Raw genomic sequence first — 27941 nt, 5'->3', positions numbered from 1 at the left:
AATTTAATGTACCTTTACTCGAGAAGATTTTCGAGATCCTTCTCTAAAGGCCTGCGGGGATAAAACAGATATTATATTATTTAACACACATATATATATATATATATATATATATATATATATATATATATATATGTATGTATATATTCATTACACAAGTAAAATTACATTTAGTTTTTTGTTTTCTTCAAAGAAACTCATTAGGAACTCCCAACCCCCTTAAGGGAAAAAAATAAACCCCAAATAAAACTTATTTAGCATTAGCCAAGTCAGTGTTTGAGAATATTAAAGGAGTACACCTGATGGAATAATGCTAAGAAATGCAATTACCTTCCTACTGGTGGAAAGCTTGAGAAAGTTGTGAGAAAGACAGGGTTTTATCATTGAGGTAAAACTGCTTCACCCTACACAAATGCCTCATTTGAGTCAATAGGGCCAGGGGAACCAGTACTGAGTTTTTAATTTTCATTAATGGAGATGCCAAAAAGTCCTAATAGGCTACCACTGACTAAGATGGGAAAATCCCCTGAAGGTTAGCAAAACTGGGTTTAAGCTCCTTGAATTTAATATACTGTAATTGTGAATAATCAGTATTTTTTTAAAACTCTTGCCTTTTTTGATTTTGGATTTTGTTCCTTTTCTCCACTTTTCTTCCTTTTTTTGTCATTCACTTTTGTTACTCTGGTGGCAGTAAGAGTAAGTGTTGTAGGAGTATGCTGGCAAGCAGTGTAGAGCTCCATAGGAACTTCATCACAACTCTCTGTTGCACTGGTATCACCATCTTAAAAAGGTAAATAAATAAAAAAAGACATTAAACCATCCAATTCATTGAAGTGAATTTATAAAAATTAGCACAGCACACACAAAAATAAAGTATTTAACAATCTTATTACCACTACACCACTGTCCTTCAAGAACTAAAATTGTTAAGTGTTTTAAGCATGTTCAAGAAAGATATTTTCAAATATAGAAAAAATTACTTTCGAACATGTGGTACAGGGAACTACAATGCACAAACTGTATGCTACCAAGAAAAATTACCCATACATGAAAAACAAAAACACAGATTTATAAAATAGCAGTATGTGGATTTTTCATGTCTGCACAGCTTGGGAGGGAAGTAAAATATCGACTGGGGGGTGTCATATAGCAGTGCTCAATTCTAGTCTAGTCTTTACAATTACACGCCATGTAAGGTTATGTTCACACGCTGGAATTTCTGCAATTCCCCTCAAATTCTGCTCAGAAAAACAAACTGCCAATTTTTAGTAGTTTTGCAGAGCATGAGCGGAAGCTGAATTTCTGTGCTTTCAAAACACAAATTCCACTTGAATTTCGTATCCCCTTAACCTCAATTGGGTCCTGAAAAGAATTCAGCCAAATTTAAAAATACGTCATATATTTTTGTGGAATCCGGAATTCCTGGCCATGGTAATTCCGATTTGTGAATGTGACAGTAAAATCCTTATTGATGATAATGGTCAGTAAATGTTGTGGAATATTTCTGCGGAATTCCAGCGGATTTCTGCGGAAGGGACCACGTTCAGAGTAGACATTAACATACAAGAAAAACAGTATGCAAACACATGGAATGGACAATGGAAGCAATGTAGTCTACTAATGACAGTCACTTCAGTCAGTTTTAGGCGTCTGTGCTTAGAATCACTTAAAGGGGTACTCCGGTGCATAGACATCTTATCCCCTATCCAAAGGATAGGGGCGATAAGATGCCTGATTGCGGGAGTCCAGCTGCTGGGGACCCCCGGGATCTTGCGAGCGGCACCCCGTTTGAAGTCACGCTCCGCCCCGCAATGCAAGCCTACGGGAGGGGGCGTGATAGCTATCCGTAGGCTTGCATTGAGGGGCGGAGCGTGACGTCACACGGGGCGGAGGCGTGACATCACACGCCGCCGGCCTTGTGGTCGCCGGTAATCAGACCCGGAGCGAACACGCTCCGGGGACTGATTACAAACGGGGTGCCACGTGCAAGATCCCGGGGGTCCCCAGCGGCGGGACTCCCGCGATCAAGCATCTTATCCCCTATCCTTTGGATAGGGGATAAGATGTCTAAGCACCGGAGTACCCCTTTAATGTAAGCTTATTTCAATAACAAATAGGGGGTCTGATTGAATACATTTATTTCCAGACTGAGATCCGACTCTTTATGCTTAGTGTTTTTATTTGAAAAAAATAAAATAAAATGCATCAAGCTCAATTTTCAGCTCGCCAAACATTCCAAATAAGTGCCAGTTTCCATGTTAGTTTACTACAAGAAACATTCAAGTAGGTAGTGTCTTTTAACAAGACTGATAATCAGAAAGATTCAGACTTGTTCAGTAAGGAGATTGTAATGCTTTCAGTGTGAAAGATTAAAGGGGTATTCCAGTGAAAATCTATTATTTTTTTTATATCAAGTGGCTCCAGAAAGTTAAAGGGGTACTCCGGTGGTTAAGATTTTTGGCTATATTGCATCTTCTTTTAATGTTCATGTTTTTTGCAATTTACATGTATTACATGTTTGTGTCTGTCTTTCTTACCTGTTTGTGGGCCAGAAAGTCCTGTAGTTCTGTGTTGGATCTCTAACTGTCGTCCACAGCATCGGCCATGTTAGGATTAGGCTGTGGACAACGCGTCAGGGCTTTTTTTTCTCTGTTCTTTCAGAGCCCGGAGGACGCAGGTCTGCATGAGAGAAAGAAGCCACGCCCCTCCTCTCCCCCTCCCAGAGGACGCAGGTTTGCATGAAAGAAGCTAAAGCAGGGGGAGAGAGAGGACATACACAGCTCCTCATCTCCCCTCCCCCTGCTCTGTCTTCTGAGGACGCAGGTATGCATGAAACAAGCCAGAGCAGGGGGGGGGGGAGAAGAGAGAGAGAGAGTGTGAGAGAACACACAGCGGGGATCAAAAGTTTGGGCACCCCAGGTAAAAATGTTATTAATGTGCATAAAGAAGCCAAGGAAAGATGGAGATATCTCCAAAAAGGCATCAAATTACAGATTAGACATTCTTATAATATGTCAACAAAAGTTAGATTTTATTTCCATCATTTACACTTTCAAAATAACAGAAAACAAAAAAATGGCGTCTGCAAAAGTTTGGGCACCCTGCAGAATTTTTTGCATGCACTGCCCTTTGCAAAGCTGAGACCTGCCAGTGTCATGGATTGTTCTCAATCATCATCTGGGAAGATCAGGCGATGTCAATCTCAAGGGTTTTAAATGTCCAGACTCATCTGACCTTGCCCCAACAATCAGCACCATGGGTTCTTCTAAGCAGTTGTCTAGAAATCTGAAACTGAAAATAGTTGACTCTCACAAAGCTGGAGAAGGCTATAAGAAGATAGAAAAACGTTTTCAGATGTCAATATCCCCTGTTCGGAATGTAATTAAGAAATGGCAGTCATCAGGAACAGTGGAAGTTAAAGCAAGATCTGAAAGACCAAGAAAAATATCAGACAGAACAGCTCGCAGGATTGTGAGAAAAACTATTCAAAACCCACGTTTGACTGCACAATCCCTCCAGAAAGATCTGGCAGACACTGGAGTTGTGGTACACTATTCCACTATAAAGAGATACTTGTACAAATATGGTCTTCATGGAAGAGTCACCAGAAGAAAACCTCTTCTATGTCCTCACCACAAAAATCAGCGTTTGAACTTTGCAAATGAACATATAGACAAGCCTGATGCATTTTGGAAACAAGTTCTGTGGACCGATGAGGTTAAAATTGAACTTTTTGGCCGGAATGAGCAAAGGTACGTTTGGAGAAGAAGGGGAACAGTATTTAATTAAAAGAACCTCTGTCCAACTGTTAAGCATGGGGGTGGATCAATCATGCTTTGGGGTTGTACTGCAGCCAGTGGCACAGGGAACATCTCACAAGTAGAAGGAAAAATTGATTCAATAAAATTTAAGCAAATTTTGGATGCTAACTTGATGCCATCTGTGAAAAAGCTGAAGCTAAAGAGAGGATGGCTTCTACAAATGGATAATGATCCTAAACACACCTTGAAATCCAAGGGGGATTACATCAAGAGGCGTAAACTGAAGGTTTTGCCATGGCCTTCACAATCTCCTGACCTCAACATAATTGAAAATCTATGGATAGACCTTAAAAGAGCAGTGCGTGACAGACAGCCCAGAAATCTCAAAGAACTGGAAGACTTTTGTAAGGCAGAATGGGCAAAGATACCTCAAACAAGAATTGAAAGACTCTTGGCTGGCTACAAAAAGAGTTTACAAGTACAAGATATTAACTCCGTAGGGTGCCCAAACTTTTGCAGATGCCATTTTTCGTTTTCTGTTATTTCGAAAGTTTAAATGATAGAAATAAAATTGACCAAGTTGACAAATTAAAAGAATGTTTAATCTGTAATTTGATGGCTTTTGGAGATTTTTACATCTTTCCTTTGCTTCTTTATACACATGAATGCACATTTTTACCTGGGGTGCCCAAAATATTGATCCCCACTGTACACAGCTCCTCATCTCCCCTCCCTCTGCTCTGTCTTCTGAAGACCCAGGTCTGCAGTCAAAGAAGACAGAAGATAAGAGTTATCTGAAGGGGAGGATAACAAAGTGCATGGGCTGGGGATGCATAGACTGCAGGGGAATAAATCTCGGACTGGGGATGATTTCTATGTGTGTAGGCGGGGGAGACTCCTGAATGACATGCTGGGAGTTGTAGTCCCTGTTATGTGTGTATGCTAGTGTTCACAAACCAGTGTGCCTCCAGCTGTTGCAAAACTACAACTCCCAGCATGTCCTGACAGCCTTTGAGAATGTTGGGAGTTGTAGTTTTGCAACAGCTGTAGGCACACTGGTTGGGAAGCACTGTTCTAGCCAATTCAGTATATTACAAACAAAGTGCATTGTTTCCCAACCAGGGTGACTTCAGCTGTATCAAAACTACAACTCCCAACTCTTCTGCTGGGGTATTTTCCCAAGCCACGTTCACATCCATACGTCTCTGCCTCATGTGGGGTCTCTAGGTATTATTGCTTTACTCCTTTTCATTGTTCAGCCATATTCGGGGTATGCCCAGAGGCTATTTGATTGTATTAAGATAAAAATAAAAACAATAAAAATTTGTTTAAAAATAAAATAAAATAAAAAACACTACAACTCCCACCATCCGGGCATGCTGGTAGTAGTTTTGCAACACCTGGAGGCACCCTGGTTGGGAAACACTGGTGTATACCCTATAGAAGTGTGGTGAACTACAACCCCCAGGAGACTACAGAGGCAGCATGTTCTACCACAGACTGAAGACTCCTGAATGACACATGCTGGGTGTTGTAGTGCCTTTTGTGTGTATGCCAGTTTATCCCAACCAGGGCTGATTATATAAGTGTGCTGTGTATAAGGGGGCCGACCCAGGAAAAAGTAGGGTGGTTAAAGAGCGGGGAAATTTAAAAAAAAAAAAAAAGGAGCCACCCCAAACCAACAAGGCAAGGGGCATGCTGGGATTTGTAGTTTTCAGCACAGCAAGTGCAGGAAATAGAAGCAAAGATAGGAAAACAAAGTGGGGATAAAAAGACAACAAAGAACTTAAATAGAGTAGCCTAAACAACAAGAATAGAAATGAAACAAAACAAATAGGGTAAGTCAAAAACAGAAAAACATGTTGACCACCGGAGTACCCCTTTAAACAAATTTGCTAATTACTTCTATTAAGAAATCTTAATACTTCCAGTACTTCTCAGCTGCTGAAGTTGAGTTCTTTTCTGTCTGACAACAGTGCTCTCTGCTGACACTTTTCTGTCTCAGGAATTGTTCAGAGTAGGAGAGGTTTGCTATAGGGATTTGCTCCTACTCTGGACAATTCCTGAGACAGACAGAGGTGTCAGCAGAGAGCACTGTGGTCACAACAAAAGAACAACTCAACTTCAGCAGCTGATAAGAACTGATAGGATTAAGATTTTTTTTTTTATATATAGAAGTAATTTACAAATCTGTTTAACTTTCTGGAGCCAGTTGATATGAAAAAAATATATATTTTCACTGGAATAGCCCTTTAATGAAGGAACTTTCTCTGTAAAATGCTGCACTGTAAAGATCTGACTTTTAAATGACTTCAAAGGCTTTTTTTTACAATTTAAAAATAGCTATTCCTTTGATAATATGCTCCTAATACTCTCTTTCAATTGGCTGCAAAGAGTAAGCTTGACTTTCAAACATCATCTAAGTTCACATCAGCATTGTATTCCGTCCTACTTGAAGTCAGTTCGGCTTTTTTTTTTTGCATCGAACAGACCCTGAACGGGTATGGAGCACATTTGACACTGCTAGTATTCAATTACTTTGAATAGGGTCCATCAGGCGTCAGATTTTTTTCTCATCTAAAGTCTCGTAATTTAGATTCAGTCAAAAAGCTCTTAACAATGGACCACAATGCTGAGTTAAACCCATTTGTAACAAATACATAAGAAATAAATCTACGCATGTACCTATGTTTTAAGATTTAATTTTTATGTGCAAGATTTAAATATATTTTGATTAACGACTACAATTGTTTCCATTTCCTGTGGCACATCACATTCGTTTTATAGGGTTTCCTGTTCAAACCAGGCAGTTTTTTTTAAGATCAGTTTTCAAATATGTTTAATTTATTATAATAATTGATCAAATATGATGCATAGCTCCAGCTAATTTAAGTCTTTTGTATTTAATTTTTAAATTGGTAAAAACAGAGACCATCGGTTCATTAGGTTTTAATGTACATTTTGTGTAACGTATCACCAATATAAGCATATAGACAGATTTAAATTGTTTTAACAAATAAAATAAAAACTATAAAGTTCAAAGCAGTCACAGAAAGCCCTGCAAACTTTAGAAAACAATTATTCAGAATTTTGACAGATTTCAATTTTAAAATATATAGTTCTATAATAATTTATTTTAATGTGCCATATAAACAGATAAATAAAGAGAGTTAACTAGAGTCAGTTAAGTGGGAAAGACCAAATATGACACATCTTGTCTACAACGTACATTTAGTATAGAGTAGAAACAGAATGTAATCTACTACTTATCAAGAAAATTAGATTGAAACAGGAACCATGAGAAATTAAGTAGAAGACCATTAAGAGAAACTAAACATTTAGGGAATGGGTTGTGTCACATTTGAAATGGTACCTACCAGATAAAAGACTTCCGTTGTTGCCTCTACCATTGTAGCAGGTTTGAAGATCATCTGCATTAGAGTCACAAAAGTTATAGCCCAAAAGGTATGTGGCACTCAATAAATAACATTATAAGTGCACTAAACACTCTTTGCCTCCGAGCATGACCAGATTGATCTGTTCACAAAATGGCAAAGAAATTATTGCCTCTCCTTAATAGGCTTCACCATTGTCCCAGCTATGAAGATGATCTACTTCTATCATCAAGTGGCAAACCAGCCATGCTGAGGTCTCACGGTGGTGTCTCATCACAGACATTAGCAGCATATCACTGAGAAATCGATGTCCCACTATTTATTGTCGTCCCCCAGGTCGGTCATACTTGTGGCCATCTAAACAAAGTATGGCAGAGCCAAAGTGGCAAGCAGCTCTGTTGTGCTGACCATCAGGAACTACATCACTGATCAGTGATTGGCTGCATATTCTAGCAATATGCCACCAAGGTCTATGATGTGAATCATCTTGAAAAGGATGTACTGTCACTGCAGTTGTGAGTAAAAAAACAAAACAAAAAAAAAAAGAATTAGACATGTGCAAACTTTGCATCGTATATACTATTACTAAGCCTCTGCTGTAGCCCAGAGAACAGCATTCCCCACAGCATATACATTGATGTGTTTTCTAGGCTCACATGATTGATGGCCTATACCCCCAGGACAGGCTATAACCCGCTGACTGGCAAGGTGCACTCCAGCTAATCAACTGTTCAGAACCAAAATAACAGTGAACGGAGCTGGAAGCAGTTAGCTCCTTTCACCAAGTAGCAGTGATGCCACATTACTGCAGTTCAGCTCTCATTCAAGTTGAAGCTTAACTGTAGTAACCAGGCCTGGTCACCACACAGTAAATGGAGCCAACTGCTTCAGGCCCATTTACTGTGGATTGCATGTGCCAAACAGCTGATCGAGTGTAGGGGTGATAGGTGTCAGTACCCTGCTGATCAGCAATATTAGCCAGAAAAACCCTTTAAAAGGACAACTGCAGTGGTAAACATTTACATATGCCCGTGCCTCAAAAAACAAAATAAACGCGTACATACCTTCCTACGAGCCCCCGTTGGTCCGGCACAGGCCTCACGGTACGGCAGTGCTGACGTCATTCCACTTCCTGGGGACGGAGATGCCGCAGAGGCGTTGGCGTATCACAGGCCGTGGCGATGTCCCGCCCCGGCCTGTGATAGGCTGAGCCCACTGTCATGTAAGGAGCTCTGGCCGGCTTCTTACATGACAGTGGGCTCAGCCTATCACCGACCGGGGCGGGACATACGCCGACGGCTCTGCGGTGTCCCTGTCCCAGGAAGTGGAATGACGTTAGCACTGCCGGACCGCGAGGCCTGTGCCGGACCAACGGGGGCTCGTAGGAAGGTATGTACGAGTTTATTTTGTTTATTTTTGAGGCCCGGGAATATATTAATGTTTACCACTGCAGTTGCCCTTTAAGTATGCATAATACTAAATTTGTTTGTTTACAGGGGAATATCTTTTTTTATGATCAAATATGCAAACTAATAACCAACATTATAATAGACTATGTTTTATATTTACTTTATACTAAAAAGTGTTCAGTGATAAGGAACAGTCTTCATTTTATTTTTTGCTTTGGTTCAAAACAAGCTTTTTCAAATACTGCATAGTTTTTTGCACTTTGAATGTATTTTAGAATACAAATCAAAAGATCAACTAAGTTTTTACAAAGGTTTATTGTTACAGGTCCACAATTTAATTAAACACTATAATTTAATATCTACACACTGCTGTATGTTAATTTACACAAACAGTCACCAAGTTTAGGAAGCTCTGACGGTAAAATAAACTATTTAGCAAGACCCCAATTCAAGGTATGTATTACTCACATTGTATTTATGCAGCAGTCCTAAATGTGTCAGTCCAGTCATGGGGTCATGTAAGATCTCCACTTTATGGCGCCGAGAGATGCATCACACACCAGGCGGATGGGTTTCAGAGGCTATAACATGATGCCCAGCAAGTTACCGGAATTAGATCCATTTATTAGAAAAGTATAGGATTGGTGCAGGGAACTCCCTGGGAGGACAACCCAAACACCAGCAGGAGCTATATCTCTCAATGCCAAACAGTGGAGAGCATAGGAGATTGCATCACTGGAGTGAATCTTTAACCACTTAAGTACCAAGCCCATTTTAACCTTAAGGACCAGGCCAATTTTAAATTTAGCATTTTTTTGTTTTTTCCTCCTCGCCTTCTAAAATTCATAACTCTTATATTTCCATCTACAGACCCATAATTAACCCTTTAAGGGGTTAATATTCATGCTTATCTTAAAGGGTACTCCGCCCCTAGACATCTAATCCAAAGGATAGGGGGGGATAAAGATGTCTGATCGGCGGTGGGGTACCCCAATCACCCGGTGCACAGAGTGGACCCACGCTACATGGCAGATGACTGGTGACCACAGCCATCACACCCTCTTCATTTCTGTCTATGGGATGATGGCTGTGTACTAGCCATCATGCCCCCTCCCATAGACACGAATGGAGGAGGGGTGGCGTGACGTCAGGAACACAGAAGCTCCAAACTTCCATGTTCAGAACGCTGCGGTGCCGGCCCTAAAATTGTGGGGGGTTGGACATCCTTTGGATAGGGGATAAGATAGGTGAGTACCCCTTTAAAAAGAAACCCAGGGCAGTGCACTAGTCCTCCCCATGATATGGGCATGCTCAACATATCACCCTTCCCCCACTCATTGACAACTTTCTACTTATACTGTATACAGACATAAAGCTGTCCTATTAAGACTGGCGGTGGGGGTGGCGGTGCACTCTGCTTAGAGTCTAGGAAATAAATTGTGATTTTATAAGATCTGTGTCATTAAGGAAGAATACATTTTTTGGAAGTAGAATTTTAAAACAGACAGGGTTGGAGACATCTACTGGCAGATTCCCTTTAACAAATGCAAGAAACTAAATGCTATTTAGGGGGAAAAAAATTTTTTGTCAATTGTGTGCAAAATTCATCTTATGAATTTATATGTTGCAGCTATAGATAATAAAACCTATTAACAGCTAAATAACATAGGTTTCCTAAAGTGTTTCATATCCTTACTTTCATCAAATTAAACTTTTGACAAAAGTGCTGAGACCCCTTCCAATGTTATTAATAACTGTGGCCGCCGGTTCCAATTGATTGGCTCCATTATAGTCTAAGGAGCACATCAGTTGGCTGGGCGGCAAGTGATAATTTACAATCACAGTGAGTCTCAGGACTGAGACCCAGTGTAATCTAAACTTTTCATGTCTGGACGACATGTCAAAAGGTTGTACAAGTGACTAAAACCATTGGAAGAATTTATCAGCAAACAATGTCATTTTAATGCATTGTTAATAGAAAATCTCTAATATGTTATTGGAATTGCCCCCTTTAACAGTAAGACAGCAGGGAAAACTAGTGAATTCCAGAAAGTGACCCATTCACAAATGACAATCTCCTTATGCGTTTTAGTCCAAAAACAAACATATAAGAAAAAAAAAAGAAAAAAAAATACCCCTAGGTCCTTTACGTTATTTTGCTTATGTAAAAGCAATTAAAACCTTCAATATGCATATTTTTAAGGCTTTACATTAGTGAGCCATTAGCAAAAGAAAATTATAGGAAAGTGTATAAATTTACACCATTTCAGAGGACCTGACAAATAAATAAAAATTATAAACTCTCTCTCTCTCTCTCTCTCTCTAGATATATAGAAAGATAGATGGAGATATATTATATATATAACATTACTTTACCTGACAAATGCTCTCGTTTTCTTTGTTGCAGCAATATTGCTCTCTCTCTGTCCAGAGCTCTGTCAGCAAAAAAAAAAGTTTATTAGCATTTTAATAAAAGTAAAGAAAAGAAAATCAGAAATATTAAGTTGTGAACTCAGTTTGACGAAGGTCTGACAATTCTAATGCTTCTGTTTAGAATTCATTCGTCAGAGGCACTGTTTAGAGCGTCAGTCACACACTCCATTTGGGGTGAGAGAGAAGGAAGAAAGAAAAAAAAAAAAGAAAGAAAAAAAAAAAAAAAGAGCGGGGCAGGTCCATTGCACGTCAGTCACCAAAGGATTGCCGGAAAAAAAATTATAACTGCTTGCAGAATTGTTCAGGTCCCGCTAATTAAATTAATTCTGCAACTGAGCTCCCCGAATGGAGCGCCAACGCAGGTGTGAATGTGGCCCAAGCAATTTTGTGGCATTAACAATGAATTCTGATCAAAACCTAACTGTTTCAAATCTCCTTTACACAACTATTATTCAAGTTTTATATAAACTTATAATAAACTTCATGACATCATTTACACACACACAAAAAGTTGATACCTTTTAAAAGGGATTTCCAAGATTAGAAAACCGCTGCATCCTTTTTGCAAAAACAGTGCCACTCTTGCCCACAGGTTGTGTGGAGTATGAAGCTCAATCAGATTCACTTCAAAAAGGTGCTAAACTGCAGTACCAGACAACCTGTGGAGTGATGCTATTTTTGCAAGCAAGAAGCAGCCTTTTATCTAATTCTGGACAACCCCTTTAAAGCGCAACTGTCAAGAAATCTGGGTGCAATAACCTGCAGCCTTTGTACTGTGTGCATTTGGTGTGTGTATAGAAATATTTGCAGGTTTTCATGACCCCAAAAAATGCTTTGGATCAAAGCCACTGACTGTCGGATAGGCGTGGCGCAGGGTATGCGATGCCCCGCCCACCCCCAGTATGTCAGCGCTGGGACCGCTGTGTGATTGACACAGGTCCCAGCGCATGCGCCCTTCAGCTCGCCTTTTTTTGGCTGGTTATTATACTCGTGCCCGTTATCTTCTCTCTGGTGGAGACGCGCGCGCAAGCAGGACAGTTCCCGATACTAGGGGCAGAGAGGAAGCGCGCTCTCTGCACCTAGCACTGCACAGATGCACTGAGGAGGAAGACTGCGGCAGGAGCGAGCGCTCGCTGGGGGAGTGCACGTTAGATGAGCTGAAGGGCGCATGCGCTGGAACTTGTGTGTCAATCACACAGCGGTCCCAGCGTTGACATAAAGGGGGTGGGCGTGGCGGCGGCAGGGCATCGTGTACCTCGTGCCACGCCTATCCGACCATCAGTGGCTTTGATCAAAAGCATTTTTTGGGTTCATGAAAGCCTGCAAATATTAGGTAAAAACATTGCTATACACACCACCTGCACACAGTACAAAGGCTGTGTGCAGGTTATTGCACCCAGATATCATGAGTGTTGCTCTTTAAATCTCATGCCACTTCAGCGCAGTGACATTCCATGAACACCATAAGAAAGTAGATTTTTTTATGCTTACGGTAAATTCTTTTTCTCGGAGAACCCATTGGGGGGGGGGGGGGGCAGACAGAGACCGTGGGTATATCCTGCTGCCACTAGGAGGCTGCCACTAGGCAGGATATGCCCTGTCTACAGACTCTTAGCAAATCAGTTTAGTCCCAAAGCAGTAGGAGAGGACTGACAGAAGGAAAACCAGTAACTGTCTGAGGGACACCAGACAAGAAATAATCGAATCAACCCCCGGACAGGCAACCAAACCACGGACACCAGAACAAATGGGTGGGTGCTGTTTCCCCGAGGATCCTCCAAGAAAGATTTTACGGTAAGCATAAAAAATTCTACTTTTCTCGGTCGGCTCCATTGGGGGGACACAGAGACCGTGGGACGTACCAAAGAAGTCCACAGGGTGGGAGAGAACCCAAGCAAATCAGGTGGAAGGCTGGACCACAGCCGCCTAAAACACCTTGCGACCCAAGCCAGCATCAGCAAATGCATATGTGTACACCTGGTAAAATCTGATAGGCCGAAGCCCTGTTGCTGAGAGCCCAGGAGCTCCAACGGAACGAGTGGAATCAGCCAGGTCCCTGAAGGGTCGGAATCTTCCTTTTGAAGCGGTAAGCTTCCGAGATGGCGGAACGAATCCACCGCGAAATGGTCGCCTTGGAAGCGGAAAGTCCCTTACAATGACCCTGCGGAAGCACAAAGAAGGCGTCACACAGACGGAAAGAGGAAGTGACCGAAAGGTAGATTCTGAAAGCCTGAACCACGTCAAGACAATGAAGCAAGCGTTCCCTGGGATGGGATGGAGAGGAGCAAAAGGAAGGGAGGACAATATCCTCATTTAGGTGAAAGGAGACCACCTTAGGTAAAAAGTTGGGGATGGCTGGAAAACAACTTTGTCCTGATGCAGGACCAAATAGGGCAGATGGAGCCCCCTTTCTTAAAGATTTGAGTAGAACCCCGAAAAACACTTCTCGGGAGGAACTGGGATGATCACTCCCTGAGCGAGAAGGGTCCGAAGTGCAACCCAAAAAAACGCCGCTAAGGAAGGAGAATGGGGAGGAAGGGAACGAAAAAAGCGGTCCCTTGGAAAGGAAACAAACTCGATCAGATAGCCACTGGAAACTACATCTCGGACCCAAGAGTCTTGCACCTGAGCAAGCCAAACGTCCCGGATTAGGGACAAACGACCACACACCCGAAAAGAATTTCCGGTGCCTGACTTGGCTGCAAAGCGGCCTGAGCAGTTTTCAGACTTCCAGGAAGGACGTGCCTTGAAGGAAGGAGCCGTCCTATCCTGTGAGGGTACCAGCCTGGCTGCCCGACCCGAGCCAAAGGGCCAAAAGGAGGTAGACTTCTGGTAGCAATCAATAGGGTGGGACTTATTCTGCGGTAATAAGGAACTCTTACCTCCAGTAGCATCGGAGATAATCTCCTCCAGGTGTTTTCCAAAGAGCCGGGTCCTGGAGAAAGGATGTTCTGTGAAAGATTTCTTTGAAGCGGTTTCAGCGTCCCAGGCCTTGAGCCACATGGAGCTACGAATCATATCAAAAAACCGTACAGCGGGCAGACTGCAAGGAAGCAGAGCACAAGTTGTCTCCAGCATTGGAGAGTTGAAGTGCAAGAACTGGCAATTCTTCTAAAGGGGCCCCAACAGATTCTCGATTCTCTTGTCCGCCAGATCCTTAAAGGAGGCCGTGTCAGCCAATGGAAAAGTGGTCGATTCCGACAGGCGAGAAACTGGAGGATGCACAGTGGGCGGCGTTGCCCATTTCGCAATCAAGTCCTGGGAAAATGGAAACTGCACCTGCACCGTTTCTCTGTATGCATCCATGCCGCTTCCAGTAATGTGTTAAATTCAGCATGAGAGCCGAATACCTTAGGAGGGTGACTGGAGTGGTGGAAGGAAACTTCTGGAGCTGGGTCCGAAGTTCCTGGGTTGTCCAGGCCGCCAGTGCTGCTGTGCGCACATAATGTGGGTAAAAAGAGCGCACGGCCCGCGTCACTAATCTGCCAGCCGTGAGAGCGCAGCCCGCTGAGAAAACCTGGCACAGAATAGCGCCGACTAGAAGGATTGGCCACTGGAGAATTCAGGATTACCGAGCGGGGGAAAAAACCTGGACTCTAGATAGGACGATCCCCCTACTGGTAGGAATATGAGCCCCAGACCCCCCCAATAAAATAAACTCCCAACCGCCCAGCCCAGCCCCCCACCAGAAGAATAGATACGAAAGGAGTGGGAGAAAGGGGAGAGAAGGGGGGGGGGGGGGGGGAAGGGAAAGAGTTACTCACGCGGTAACTCGAACTACTCACCTAGAGACGTATTCACCAAGCTAGGTAACGCCTGCATCATGCCGAGCTGAAATAGCGAGAGGAGCAGGTAAATAGGGGCACCCGGACCCAAGGTACAACCCCAGGTGCTGGCTGGTGGCGAGAAGGGGTTAACAGTGCATACTCTATGCCTGTGCCCCTTCATCGCATATGGAGGAACAGTGAGCGTCATGCTCCTAAACCCCCACCTGAAAAAAAGAAACAAAAAGGGAGAGAGAAAAAAAAAAAAAATACGTATACGTTCCTGACTAGAAAATAAAAAAGCATAAGACCAGGTCTGGAGAGCTCCAGACCTGTGTCTGCCTCCTACGGACACTAAGCTAAAACTGATTAGCTCAAAGTTAGTAGGCGGGGGTATATCCTGCCAGGAGGGGCCAACTCACTTTCTTTGCCTAGTGTCAGTTCTAGTGGCAGCAAGATATACCCATGGTCTCTGTGTCCCCCAATGGAGCTGACCGAGAAATAGCACATCATCACAACAGCTTGGCAGTAGCAGTCACTTAAAGGAGTCTTATGCAAAGGGACCCCCCTTTTTCATGAGACTACTCCTTTAATTGTAATGCATGTCCAAGCTCTAATGTAGACAGACTGTACTGGTGGTAAGAGTAGAGTTTGAAAGGTGCCACACTAAAAGTAAAAGCAAGTATATAAAATAAACAAACAGATAGCTAGAACTTCAACCCAACACTGTGTACTAAAACAAAAACATATACCGTATATACTCGAGTATAAGCCGAGTTTTTCAGCACGATTTTTCGTGCTGAAAACACCCCCCTCGGCTTATACTCGAGTGAACTCCCCCACCCGCAGTTGTCTTCAACCTGCGGACCTCCAGAGGTTTCAAAACTACAACTCCCAGCAAGCCCGGGCAGCCATCGGCTGTCCGGGCTTGCTGGGAGTTGTAGTTTTGAAACCTCCGGAGGTCCGCAGGTTGAAGACCACTACGGCCTTCAACATCATCCAGCCCCCTCTCACCCCCTTTAGTTCTGTGTACTCACCTCCGCTCGGCGCTGGTCCGGTCCTGCAGGGCTGTCCGGAGAGGAGGTGGTCCGGTGGCATAGTGGTTCCGGGCTGCTATCTTCACCGGGGGCGCCTCTTCTAAGCGCTTCGGGCCCGGCCTCAGAATAGTCACGTTGCCGTGACAACGACGCAGAGGTGCGTTCATTGCCAACGTACTTCTGCGTCATTGTTAAGGCAACGCCTCTATTCCGGGCCGGAAGCGCGGAGAAGAGGCGCCCCCGGTGAAGATAGCAGCCCGGACCACCTCCTCACCGGACCACCTCCTCACCGGACAGCACTGCAGGACCGGACCAGCGCCGAGCGGAGGTGAGTACTCAGAACTAAAGGGGGTGAGAGGGGGCTGGATGATGTTGAAGGCCGCAGTGGTCTTCAACCTGCGGACCTCCGGAGGTTTCAAAACTACAACTCCCAGCAAGCCCGGACAGCCGATGGCTGCCCGGGCTTGCTGGGAGTTGTAGTTTTGAAACCTCTGGAGGTCCGCAGGTTGAAGACCACTGAGGGCGAATGATGAGAAGAGGATGATGAAGGGGGGGGGGTGTGGGGATGATGAAGGGGGGGGTGTGGGATGATTACAAGGGGATGATGAAGGGGGGATGTGTGGGATGATAAGGGGATGATGAAGGGGGGATGTGTGGGATGATGACAAGGGGATGATGAAGGGGGGATGTGTGGGATGATAAGGGGATGATGAAGGGGGGATGTGTGGGATGATAAGGGGATGATGAAGGGGGGATGTGTGGGATGATGACAAGGGGATGATGATGAGGATGTTAATGACGGGTCTGGATGATGACAGGGGGGGGATGAGGTATTTCCCACCCTAGGCTTATACTCGAGTCAATAACTTTTCCTGGGATTTTGGGTTGAAATTAGGGGTCTCGGCTTATACTCGGGTCGGCTTATACTCGAGTATATACGGTAGTGTTTTAGCATTTTGGTCAGTCATGTACAGTTGTCATTATGAGCTTATAAATTACATGAATATAGAAGGGAATCTTACCGAGGCTGACAACGCTCACATAAGTAGATGTCTGGAATATTTTGTCTGTCAATACCCATACAGTCTATATGCTGCCAAACACTGGGGGAAAAAATTTAAGATCATCTAAGTGTACATAGATCATCATCAAAGAGACAACTGTTTTGACATTTAAAAAAACAATTTTACTCAAAACCTGCTAACGCTAAAAAAAAAAAACAAGTGTGACGTGTGAACCAAATAGTGACTGATGGTCCACAACATAGATTCTAACATATGCTTATAGCTGCTCCACAGCGAGCCAAACCTTGTTTCCAGGAAGCCGCACAGGAAGATCTTGTGTAGAAACACTTTGGGTCTATTCAAACGGGCAGAATTTCCGCACCAATTACACTTCCGTTTCCTTGGGTGGTTTCTGGCTTGTGCGGATTTAGTGTGCAATTGGTGTGGAATTCTTGTGGAAATTCCACATGTATAAATTCAGAAGTGTGGAATCCCATGGAATTCTATTGGGCTTTCATTTGAGCAGAAATTCCGCAAGCGGAAATTCCACCCGTGTGAACAGACCCTTAGTGAATCAGAAGTCCCATAGGAAACACGCATTAAAAAAAATAAAAATAAAAAAAAACACAGGGAACTACTTACGTTCAGCTATTTCTTGCATTTTCATACTAGCAAATGAGACCACTACTTCAACAAAAGCTTTCTAAGAATTTCCAATTAGAAATTAGGGAAAATACAAAAACTCAAATTTGTCTAGAATACATATAAAATTAAATAAATAAACAAACATCTAGTCTAATCTAGAGACATACCTGCATTTGTCACAACAAATCATGTACCCATCATCATGGGTAAAACCACAAATACATCGTGTGACATCAGTTCCATAGCTTCCATCTTCTGAAGTGCTGATTGTCGTAGCACTTGATGTCTCATCAAAATGCGGAGTAGTAAATATGTTAACTTCGTTTTTGATAAGAACAGGAGGCGGAGATGCTGGAGGCGTTGGTGGAGGGCGAGCACCATAGTTGTGATCCTGGATTTAAAATATAAATAAAAACAGACTAAGGTTTTTTGCCTGTACAATGCATGCCTAATGGACACACTTCACTTAAAGGGGTACTCCGGCCCTAAGACATCTTATCCCCTATCCAAAAGGATAGGAAATAAGATGTCTGACCACGGGGGTCCCACAATCTTGGATTCGGCACCCACCTCTTTGAGCTGCACGCCGCGCTGCCAGCTCATAAACTGCCGGTGCCGACCATGGGGTCAGAGTATCGTGATTGCGGGGGTCCCTAGCGGCGGGACCCCCGGGGTTAGACATCTTATCCCCTATCCTTTGGATAGGGGATAAGATTTCTTAGGGCCGGAGTACCCCTTTAAATAATTTGTAGACATTCACAGAACAGGGAAAAATATGCTAGTCAGAACATGCACTGTTAATGGTAAAATCTTACAATGGCTGAATATGTGTATTTTGTCAAGCACAAACCTACATAAATTGACTGCGGTGTTCACATCCATTACTACTTAGCAAGCCTTCTCTGGTCTTCCAAACAATGTAACAAGACAGTGTAAATGTATGAAAATTTTTTCTCAAATCTAGGACAATTCCTAATTTTAATCTCAATTTAGTTTTTTGCTCAAAAAATAAAATAAAAATACTCAAGACCTATTAACCTCTTAAGGACACGATTTATTGTTTTTTTTGTTTTCTTATTTTGCACTTGCAGTTTTTTCCTCTTGGTCTTCTAAAAGCCATAACGCTTTCAATTTTACAGACCCATATAAGGGCTTTTTTTTGCGTCACCAACTATACTTTGTAATGACAACCCTAATTTTACCACCAAATCTACAGCGAAATGAAAGAAAAAAATATTTGTGTAAAGAAATTGAAAAACTAAAAAAATAAATCAATTTAGCTACTTTTTTTTTTTTTGGGGGGGGGGGGGGGGGGGTCAGTTTCACTTTTTGATACAAATGACATAGCTATTCTGTAGGTCCATACGATTAGAACAATATTTGATGGGGTTTTTTTGAAAATAAAAAGCAAGTATAAGAGGCAATCAAAATACGCAATTCCTGACTTTTTTTTAAATGTTTAAGCCATTAAATTAATGTTTTAATAGTTAACAGTTCGGACATTTACGCACGCAGCGATATCACATATGTTTATATTTATTTTTTATCACAATTTTATTTAAAAAAAATGGGAAAATCGGGCAATTCAAACTTTTTTAGGGAAGGGGTTAATTCATTATAATTAACTTTAAAAAAAAAATATTTTATTCAACATTCTTTAGTCCCCATAGGAGACTATTACATGCAATATTCCAATTGCATACAATGATCAATGCTGCTCCATAAGAGAGCATTGATTAGTGTTTACATTGCTCAATTGTTACAGCCTGCAAAGGCTGGCTGCAGCAAAGGAGCACGGATCGGACAGCAGGGAAGGGACATCGCGATTTCCCTGTGATGGTCCCAGCTGTTCCCAGCTGCTCAGCGGAGCCGATTTCAGCACTTTTAGACGCTGTGATCAAAGGGTTAACGGTGTGAGCTCAGCTTCTGAGCTCACTTCATACCCCTGCTGTGCCGCTGCGCCATTTATAAACGACGTATTGTGGTAAGGGGAATTGTCTGTTCATGAGATCACAGAACCCATCATATAATACACTGCAAAATTTCTGAATAACAGTGTACATGTTTCCTTGCAGGCAGGATGACATGGCAGACGTGTGGTCCTTTGGTAGGATCCTAGCTGCCTTGACCCATCAACATCCTGAAAGCATGATGGGGTGACAGACAACGCCCTCCCTCTGTCCAATTACTTAGATGCTGCAGTGGCTTATGACCATGGTACCAAAGGTGCTAAACCGTCAGGATTACAGGTATTACAAAGACATTTCCCAAAATACTTGTAAAAGGATGGCATATCAGTAAATAAAGCAATTACTTTTTTTTCAAACCCACAGCGGGAAACCCGCGGGTAGACTGTACATGTGTACGTAATCTTAAAGTTCAGTTTCCACTATTATTATAGTTCACTGGCTTACTACTGCATGCTTTTATTAAGGCTTTTATGAAAAGCTGGGGACAACCTCATTTTGAAAAACCCAGAATGCAACTGCCCAGTGTGGCCAGAGATTAGTCCAGCATATTCACTAGCTGTTGCTCACTTGATAGACTTCTCCCTATGCAGTGATAGGGAAAAATATGTCAATCATGACTTGCTGGCCAGTGACAGCAGCACCTAATGAATATGCTGGTCTAATCTCTGGCAGTGCTGGGTGTAATTTAAAATATAAGTGCTTGTAAAGTACTATACATGCTGGCACTAGTGACAGCTATATTATGCTGCCCTGGGGGTTGGAGAGTTGGAGGGTAGCAAATCCAGCTTGACAGGTTCCCTTAGTAAACCTATGAGGTCAGGGCAGTGTGTGAGACAGGTCTAAGGTGAAGTCAGACTGCACATTTTGGCAGCAATGGTGTTAATCATGGCACTGGCAGCAGAAGAAATCCCTGTGCTGGTGGAAGACACTGGAGGCTGTAAAATCTGTTAAATGACTCCCTAAACTACAGTAAACAGTTCAAAAGACTTGCTTTGAATCTGCAATCTGTATCTTTCTACTCACATGCATCCCCTAAGTGTATACCTGCAAACTGATCATTCTGATGCATAGAGAGGGCTACTAGCTCAGTGACATAATGAAGACTACGTAGACTTTTGCATTCCAGTGCTATAAGCTTACAAATGCATGAGGAGAAAATAAAGTACAGAATAGGTGCAGAGTCCCTTTAAAAACTGTCTAAAAAAAAAAAAAAAAAATGTATACCTATTTCTGAGGTATTTCAACATGTAGAAACCAACAGAACTCCTGTGTATGCAAACGTATTTACAAATTCATATTTATGAACACAAATTTTTGAACACGTGTATTTATTTCATAAGAAGAAATCAGACTCTGGGCATTGACAGAGTCAACTCTAGCCAACTGATAAATTTGAGGCATGCTGGTATATAATTAATAAAGAAAAGAACATTTCATTGACCTTGTCTTGTATATTTGTCCATGCAGTGGAGATGATCGAAATGTCTATATGAAATACCCTGACAACTAATATCTATCATAATTAAATACAGAGTTGCATACATGTTAACTTTTTTGCCATTATAATTCTTACTAAATATAATTTTGTGTATGAATTAGCATTTAAAGAAGTGCTTTTGATTTCCACATATAGGTGCTGAGATCCACAATCAATCCATAAGACAACTGGGCATTTTTAATTATCGTTTGGCTGTGTCCTGTGAGTGGCACATGGAATGACAAAGCCCACACAAGGTCTATGGGCCTCCGGTCAATCTGTATAATACTAGCAGAACAGTAACTATTAGAAAAAAAAAAGGAACAGAGCTTAGCTGAGCACTGCTGCCTGTTTGTTTTAGGGATGAGAGGGGGTCTCAGCACCCAGACCCACACCAATCAAAACTACCGATACGTCAGAGGTTTTTAAAAGAAACTGGTACCATTTAAGTAGCTGGCCTACTATGATCTAACTGCTAAGTTGAGTATACCAGGGGTGTGGAAAAAAAATAAACTACTTGTCAAAGGGACAAAAGCGGAACAATCTACTTGTCCTGGTAGACAAAATAATTTCAACCAAAAAATAGTACAAAAATAGGATCTTTATTAGTTTCTGCACTTTTGTTTTTTTCCTCCTCGTCCTATAATTGCCCATCTACAGACCCATATGAGGCTTGTTTTTTAACCTGTTCAGGACCCATGACGTATGCATACGTCTTCACACCCTGGGTCTTAAGGACCCATGACGTATGCATACGTCATGGCGTTTTCCGGTCTCTGCCGCTCGCCGGGCAGAGATCGGAACTGGATGCCTGCTGAAATCCTTCAGCAGGCATCCAGGGCAAACGCCGAGGGGGGCCATGTAGGCCCCCCATGTCGGCGATCGCCGCAAATCGCAAGGGAAATCGCCCTTGCGATCTGCGGCGATACCGGGCTGATCGGGTCTCTGGGACCCGACCGCCCGGTAATTTCGCATGATCCCGGCTGTCACAGACAGCCAGGACCATGCTAACGTATAGGAGCAAGGTGGCAAGCCTGCCACCTCCTCCGATCCCCCTGCGATCTGTCGGTTAGTTAACCGACCAATCGCAGGAGGGGGGGCGGTTACTTCCTCCCGTCCTGCCCGGCCCCTGAAAGTCCGGAGAGGACGGGAGGAAGACCGGAGGACGCGGCGGGGGACGGGGGAGTGCTGGGGACCGGCCCCGGTACTTACCTCGTCCCTGAAGACTCGGATCCAGACGATGAAGACGGCGGCGGCGGCGACAGGTGAGTAGATCTTCAGCCGCGGTCGGGCCCTTTACAGCAATGCACGTCGCCGTAAAGCGACATGCATTGCTGTAATAGGACCCTGTAAACTACAACTCCCAGCATGCCGAGACAGCCCTTGGCGTCTGGGCATGCTGGGAGTTGCAGTTTTGCAACATCTGGAGGTCCACAGTTTGGAGACCACTGTGCCCTTCCAGATGTTGCAAAACTACACATCCTCAGCATGCCCTTACTGTCCAGGCATGCTGGGAGTTGTAGTTCTGTAACATCTGGCCCTTCAGATGTTGCAGAACTACAACTCCCAGCATGCCTGGACAGTTTTGGCATACTGAGAGTTGTAGTTTTGCAACATCTGGAAGGGCACAGATTGGGAACCACTGTATCAGTGGTCTGCAAACTGTAGTCCTCCAGATGTTGCAAAACTACAACTCCAAGCATGCTGGGAGTTGTAGTTCGGCAACATCTGGCTCTAAAGATGTTGCCGAACTACTACTCCCAGCATGCCTGAGAATGTTTGGGAGTTGTGGTTTTGCAACAGCTGGAGGCACACTGGTTGGGAAACATTGTTTCCTAATTCAGTGTTTCCCAACCCGTGTGCCTCCAGCTGTTGCAAAACCACAACTCCCAAACATTCTCAGGTATGCTGGGATTAGTAGTTTTGCAACAGCTGGAGCCCCCCCCCCCTGTGAATGTACAGGGTACACTCACATGGGCAGGGGGCTTACAGTGAGTATCAGGCTGCAAGTTTGCGATGCAGCAAATTTTGCGCGGCAGCTCAAACTCGCTGTAATCCCCCGCCCGTGTGACTGTACCCTAAAAACACTACACTACACTACACTACCACAAAATAAAATAAAAAGTAAAAAACACTACATATACACATACCCCTACACAGCCCCCCGCCCCTCCCCAATAAAAATGAAAAACGCCTGGTACGCCACGGTTTCCAAAATGGAGCCTCCAGCTGTTGCAAAACAACAACTCCCAGTATTGCCAGACAGCCGTTGACTGTCCAGGCATGCTGGGAGTTTTGCAACAGCTGGAGGCACCCTGTTTGGAAATCGCTGGCGTAGAATACCCCTATGTCCACCCCTATGCAAATCCCTAATTCAGGCCTCAAATGCGCATGGCGCTCTCACTTTGGAGCCCTGTCGTATTTCAAGGCAACAGTTTAGGGTCACATATGGGGTATCGCCGTACTCGGGAGAAATTGACTAACAAATCTTGGGGGTCTTTTTCTCCTTTCACCCTTTATGAAAAGGTGAAGTTGGGGTCTACACCAGCATGTTAGTGTAAAAAAATAAACTTTTTACACTAACATGCTGGTGTTGCCCTATACTTTTCATTTTGACAAGAGGTAAAAGGGAAAAAAGCGCCACAAAATTTGTAATGCAATTTCTCCCGAGTACGGAGATACCCCATATGTAGGCGTAAAGTGTTCTGGGGGCGCACAACAAGGCCCAGAAGGGATAGTGCGCCATGTACATTTGAGGTGATTTGCACAGGGGTGGCTGATTGTTACAGCGGTTTTGACAAACGCAAAAAAAACAAAACCCCACATGTGACCCCATTTCGGAAACTGCACCCCTCACGGAATGTAATGAGGGGTGCAGTGAGAATTTACACCCCACAGGTGTCTGACAGATCTTTGGAACAGTGGGCTGTGCAAATTAAAAATGTTGTACAGCCCACTGTTCCACAGATATGACAGACACCAGTGGGGGGTAAATGCTCATTTTATGCCTTGTTACGTTCCTCAAGGGGTCTAGTTTCCAAAATGGTATGCCATGTGGGGGTTATTTTGCTGTCCTGGCACCATATGGGCTTCCTAAATGCGACATGCCCCCCGAGCAAAATTTGCTCTCAAAAAGCCAAATATGACTCCTTCTCTTCTGAGCATTGTAGTTCGCCCGTAGTGCACTTCAGGTCAACTTATGGGGTACCTCCATAATCAGAAGAGATGTGGTTACAAATTTTGGGGGGTATTTTCTGCTATTAACCCTTGCAAAAATGTGAAATTTGGGGGGAAACACACATTTTAGTGATTTTTTTTTATTTATTTTTTACGTATGCAAAAGTCGTGAAACCCCTGTGGGGTATTAAGGCTCACTTTATTTCTTGTTACGTTCCACAAGGGGTCTAGTTTCCAAAATGGTATGCCATGTTTTTTTTTTTGCTGTCCTGGCACCATAGGGGCTTCCTAAATGCGACATGCCCCCGAGCAAAATTTGCTCTCAAAAAGCCAAATATGACTCCTTCTCTTCTGAGCATTGTAGTTCACCCATAGTACACCTCAGGTCAACTTATGGGGTACCTTCATACTCAGAAGAGATGGGGTTACAATGTTTGGGGGGTATTTTCTGCTATTAACCCTTGCAAAAATGTGAAATTTGGGGGGAAACACACATTTTAGTGAAATTTTATTTTTATTTTTTTACATATGCAAAAGTCGTGAAACCCCTGTGGGGTATTAAGGCTCACTTTATTCCTTGTTACGTACCTCAAGGGGTCTAGTTTCCAAAATGGTATGCCATGTGGGGGATTTTTGCTGTTCTGGCACCATAGGGGCTTCCTAAATGCAACATGCCTCCCAAAAACCATTTAAAAAAAACGTACTCTCCAAAATCCCCTTGTCGCTCCTTCGCTTCTGAGCCCTCTACTGCGCCCACCGAACACTTTACATAGACATATGAGGTATGTGCTTACTCGAGAGAAATTGGGCTACAAATATAAGTATACATTTTCTCCTTTTTCCCCTTGTAAAAATTCAAAAATTGGGTCTACAAGAACATGCGAGTGTAAAAAATGGAGATTGTGAATTTTCTCCTTCACTTTGCTGTTATTCCTGTGAAACACCTAAAGGGTTAAAACGCGGACTGAATGTCATTTTGAATACTCTGGGGGGTGCAGTTTTTATAATGGGGTCATTTGTGGGGTATTTCTAATATGAAGACCCTTCAAATCCACTTCAAACCTGAACTGGTCCATGAAAAATTGTGAGTTTGGAAATTTTGTGAAAAATTGGAAAATTGCTGCTGAACTTTGAAGCCCTCTGGCGACTTCCAAAAGTAAAAACACGTAAATTTTATGATGCAAACATAAAATAGACATATTGTATATGTGAATAAAAAAAAAAATTATTTGGAATATCCATTTTCCTTACAAGCAGAGAGCTTCAAAGTTAAAAAAATGCAAAATTTTCAAATTTTTCACCAAGAAAGGATGCAAGATACCACAAAATTTTACCACTATGTTAAAGTAGAATATGTCACGAAAAAACAATCTCGGAATCAGAATGATAACTAAAAGCATTCCAGAGTTATTAATGTTTAAAGTGACAGTGGTCAGAATTGCAAAAAATGGCCGGGTCCTGAGGTGTAAAATGGCTGGGTCCTTAAAGGGTTAATTTTTTGCGCGACCAGTTATACTTTGTAATGACATCTTTCGTTTTTCCATAACTTATGCTCTGAAAAAAAAAAAATTATGTGAGGTGAAATTGAAAAAAAAAGCTAATTTTGGGGTTTCCTTTTTTTTTTTTTTTTTTTTGCCATTCACCTTGTGGTCAAACTTGCATATTATTTTGATACTTTAGGTTGGCCTGATTACACCAATACCAAATTTGTTTAGTTTCCGTCATGTTTTAATAATTTAAAAAAAAAACTTTATAAAAAAATAAAAAAAATAATTAATAATATTTGTATTTTTCTGTAAACTGGGCTGTATAAGGGCTAATTTTTTGGGCCGTAATATGCTGTTTGTATCGGCGCCATTTTGGCATTGATCAGACTTTTTGAACAATTATTTACTTCATTTTTTCAGGGATATGATGTTAAACATAAAAACGCAATTCTGTGATATTTTTTTATTTTTATTTTTTTACATTAGCGCCATTTACCATACGGCATATAAAATTTTATTTTTTAATAGTTCAGTTAATTATGCACGCGCCAATACCAAATATATTTTTATTATGTTTACATATTTTTATATGGAAAAGGGGGATAATATGAACTAGAGATGAGCGAACTTACAGTAAATTAGATTCATCACGAACTTCTCGGCTCGGCAGTTGATGACTTTTCCTGCATAAATTAGTTCAGCTTTCAGGTGCTCCGGTGGGCTGGAAAAGGTGGATACAGTCCTAGGAAAGAGTCTCCAGGCCACCGGAGCACCTGAAAGCTGAACTAATTTATGCAGGAAAAGTCATCAACTGCTGAGCCGAGAAGTTCGTGATGAATCGAATTTACTGTAAGTTCGCTCATCTCTAATATGAACTTTCAGGGTACGGTCACACGGGTGGATTTGCGGGTTTCCCGCTGCGTATTTGAAAGGGGTTGGGCTCTTCTTGGCTGTCCACAGCGGATTTTCCGAGGCGGAATTTACGCTGCGGAAAATCCGCCGCAAGCCCCATTGAAGTCAGAAGGGTCTGCGGCAGATTTTCCACAGTGGAAATTCCGTCATGGACAGCCGAGAATAGCCCGCCCCCTTTCAAACACGCAGCGGGAAACCAGCAAATAAATCTTCCAGTGTGAACGTACCTCTAATATGGAAGGGGTTAATGGGCGTTTTAAAACTTTTATTAAACTTTATTATTATTATTATTTTTTTTTTTTTTTAAAGATTCCTCATAGAGTTCAATGCAGTTCTATTGAACTCCATTTGATCTGTGTTCATTTTATTGAACCTGCTCAAGGCAGGGCTAAATCAATAAAAAATTCACCTGCCCAGCTCCCGGAACTACATGTCCCGGGCGTCAGCCGATAGGATTTCCACATCCCTGTATACAGATAAGCCTTTAACCTGAGCAGTCAAAAATACATGCAGTATATACCTCACACAATTTTAAAGGAATAAACAAACACAGGATGGCCAGAAAACTGTAAATTAAGAGATTTGATAAATTTTCCAGCCTTATAAGGGGTACTGGCAAACAAGAACCATTTTAAGCAATATTTGCACGATTAAGGCAAAAATATAACTGCCACATCAAGAGAGTACAGATGCTACTTACCGCATAAGGCAAGCCAATATAACTGTGCGAATGGTGAGAACTGCTGGTATATAATTGGTGTGGATAACTGTTTGACTTTTCAACTACAACAGGGCTTGCTTCTACAGATTCTGGTCTAAATGAAAGGAAAAAAAAAAAAAAAGGAAAAAAAAAGAAAAAGGAATTGCCTTAATTTGCGGATTTCAATTTCCAATCTGCTTTAGAAAATGGGAAAGTCTGAAAGCAGTTATTCTGTTTTATTAACTATTTTAGTTAAATTATTGAAATATCAGAAACACAAACAGCCTACAACAATGTAATGTTTATACTTAAAACATCTAAACATCAAACAAAAAGTTTTAAAGCAGGCACATAAAGAATTTAAAGGTAAGAGGAAGCTGAGGAACAGAAAGACAGCTTTTAAAAATAGAAAAATACTAAAATTCTAATCTATATATATCGCACTCTTGAGAAAAAAAAGCAAGAGAAATCCATAATCTCAAAAGCTATGCATTCACTTTTATTGGATTTGGAGTGCTGTGTCATTGAAAATATTTATCTCCCAGCTTTATTCATTTGTCTAAAAAAAATAAATAAAATAAAATAAAAAAAGTTGCCCATTGCATGCGGCCAGTGCTTTTTGTTACATATACCGTATTTATCGGGGTATACCACGCACCGGCCTATAACACGCACCCTCATTTTACCAAGGATATTTGGGTAAAAAAAGTTTCTTACCCAAATATCCATGGTAAAATGAGGGTGCGTGTGTGCGTGTGTATACCCCGATA

At 42.3% G+C, this 27941-nt stretch overlaps 1 protein-coding gene across 7 annotated transcripts in view; it reads right to left on the bottom strand.

The window, feature by feature from the left end:
- Window positions 1–27941, bottom strand: part of KMT2E (lysine methyltransferase 2E (inactive)) — a 141641-nt gene that overhangs the window by 73328 nt on the left and 40372 nt on the right. For 5 of the 7 annotated variants that reach the window (XR_008892626.1, XM_056573524.1, XM_056573523.1 and 2 more), the window contains exons 3-9: window positions 27172–27286; window positions 17616–17839; window positions 16822–16902; window positions 10942–11000; window positions 7139–7192; window positions 612–781; window positions 13–51 (exon numbers count right to left, since the gene is read on the bottom strand). Coding sequence is in view for 6 of the 7 variants with exons in the window: in XM_056573524.1 (XP_056429499.1) it covers window positions 13–51; window positions 612–781; window positions 7139–7192; window positions 10942–11000; window positions 16822–16902; window positions 17616–17839; window positions 27172–27286 (742 nt within the window). In the remaining variant the exon portion in view is untranslated. The remainder of the gene's footprint in view (window positions 1–12; window positions 52–611; window positions 782–7138; window positions 7193–10941; window positions 11001–16821; window positions 16903–17615; window positions 17840–27171; window positions 27287–27941) is intronic. The other 2 variants (XM_056573526.1, XM_056573528.1) reach the window with 1 other exon arrangement.

Source organism: Hyla sarda, chromosome 4, assembly GCF_029499605.1.
Source record: "Hyla sarda isolate aHylSar1 chromosome 4, aHylSar1.hap1, whole genome shotgun sequence".
NCBI lineage: Eukaryota > Metazoa > Chordata > Amphibia > Anura > Hylidae > Hyla > Hyla sarda.
This window is presented reverse-complemented; position numbering and strand designations above follow the sequence as displayed.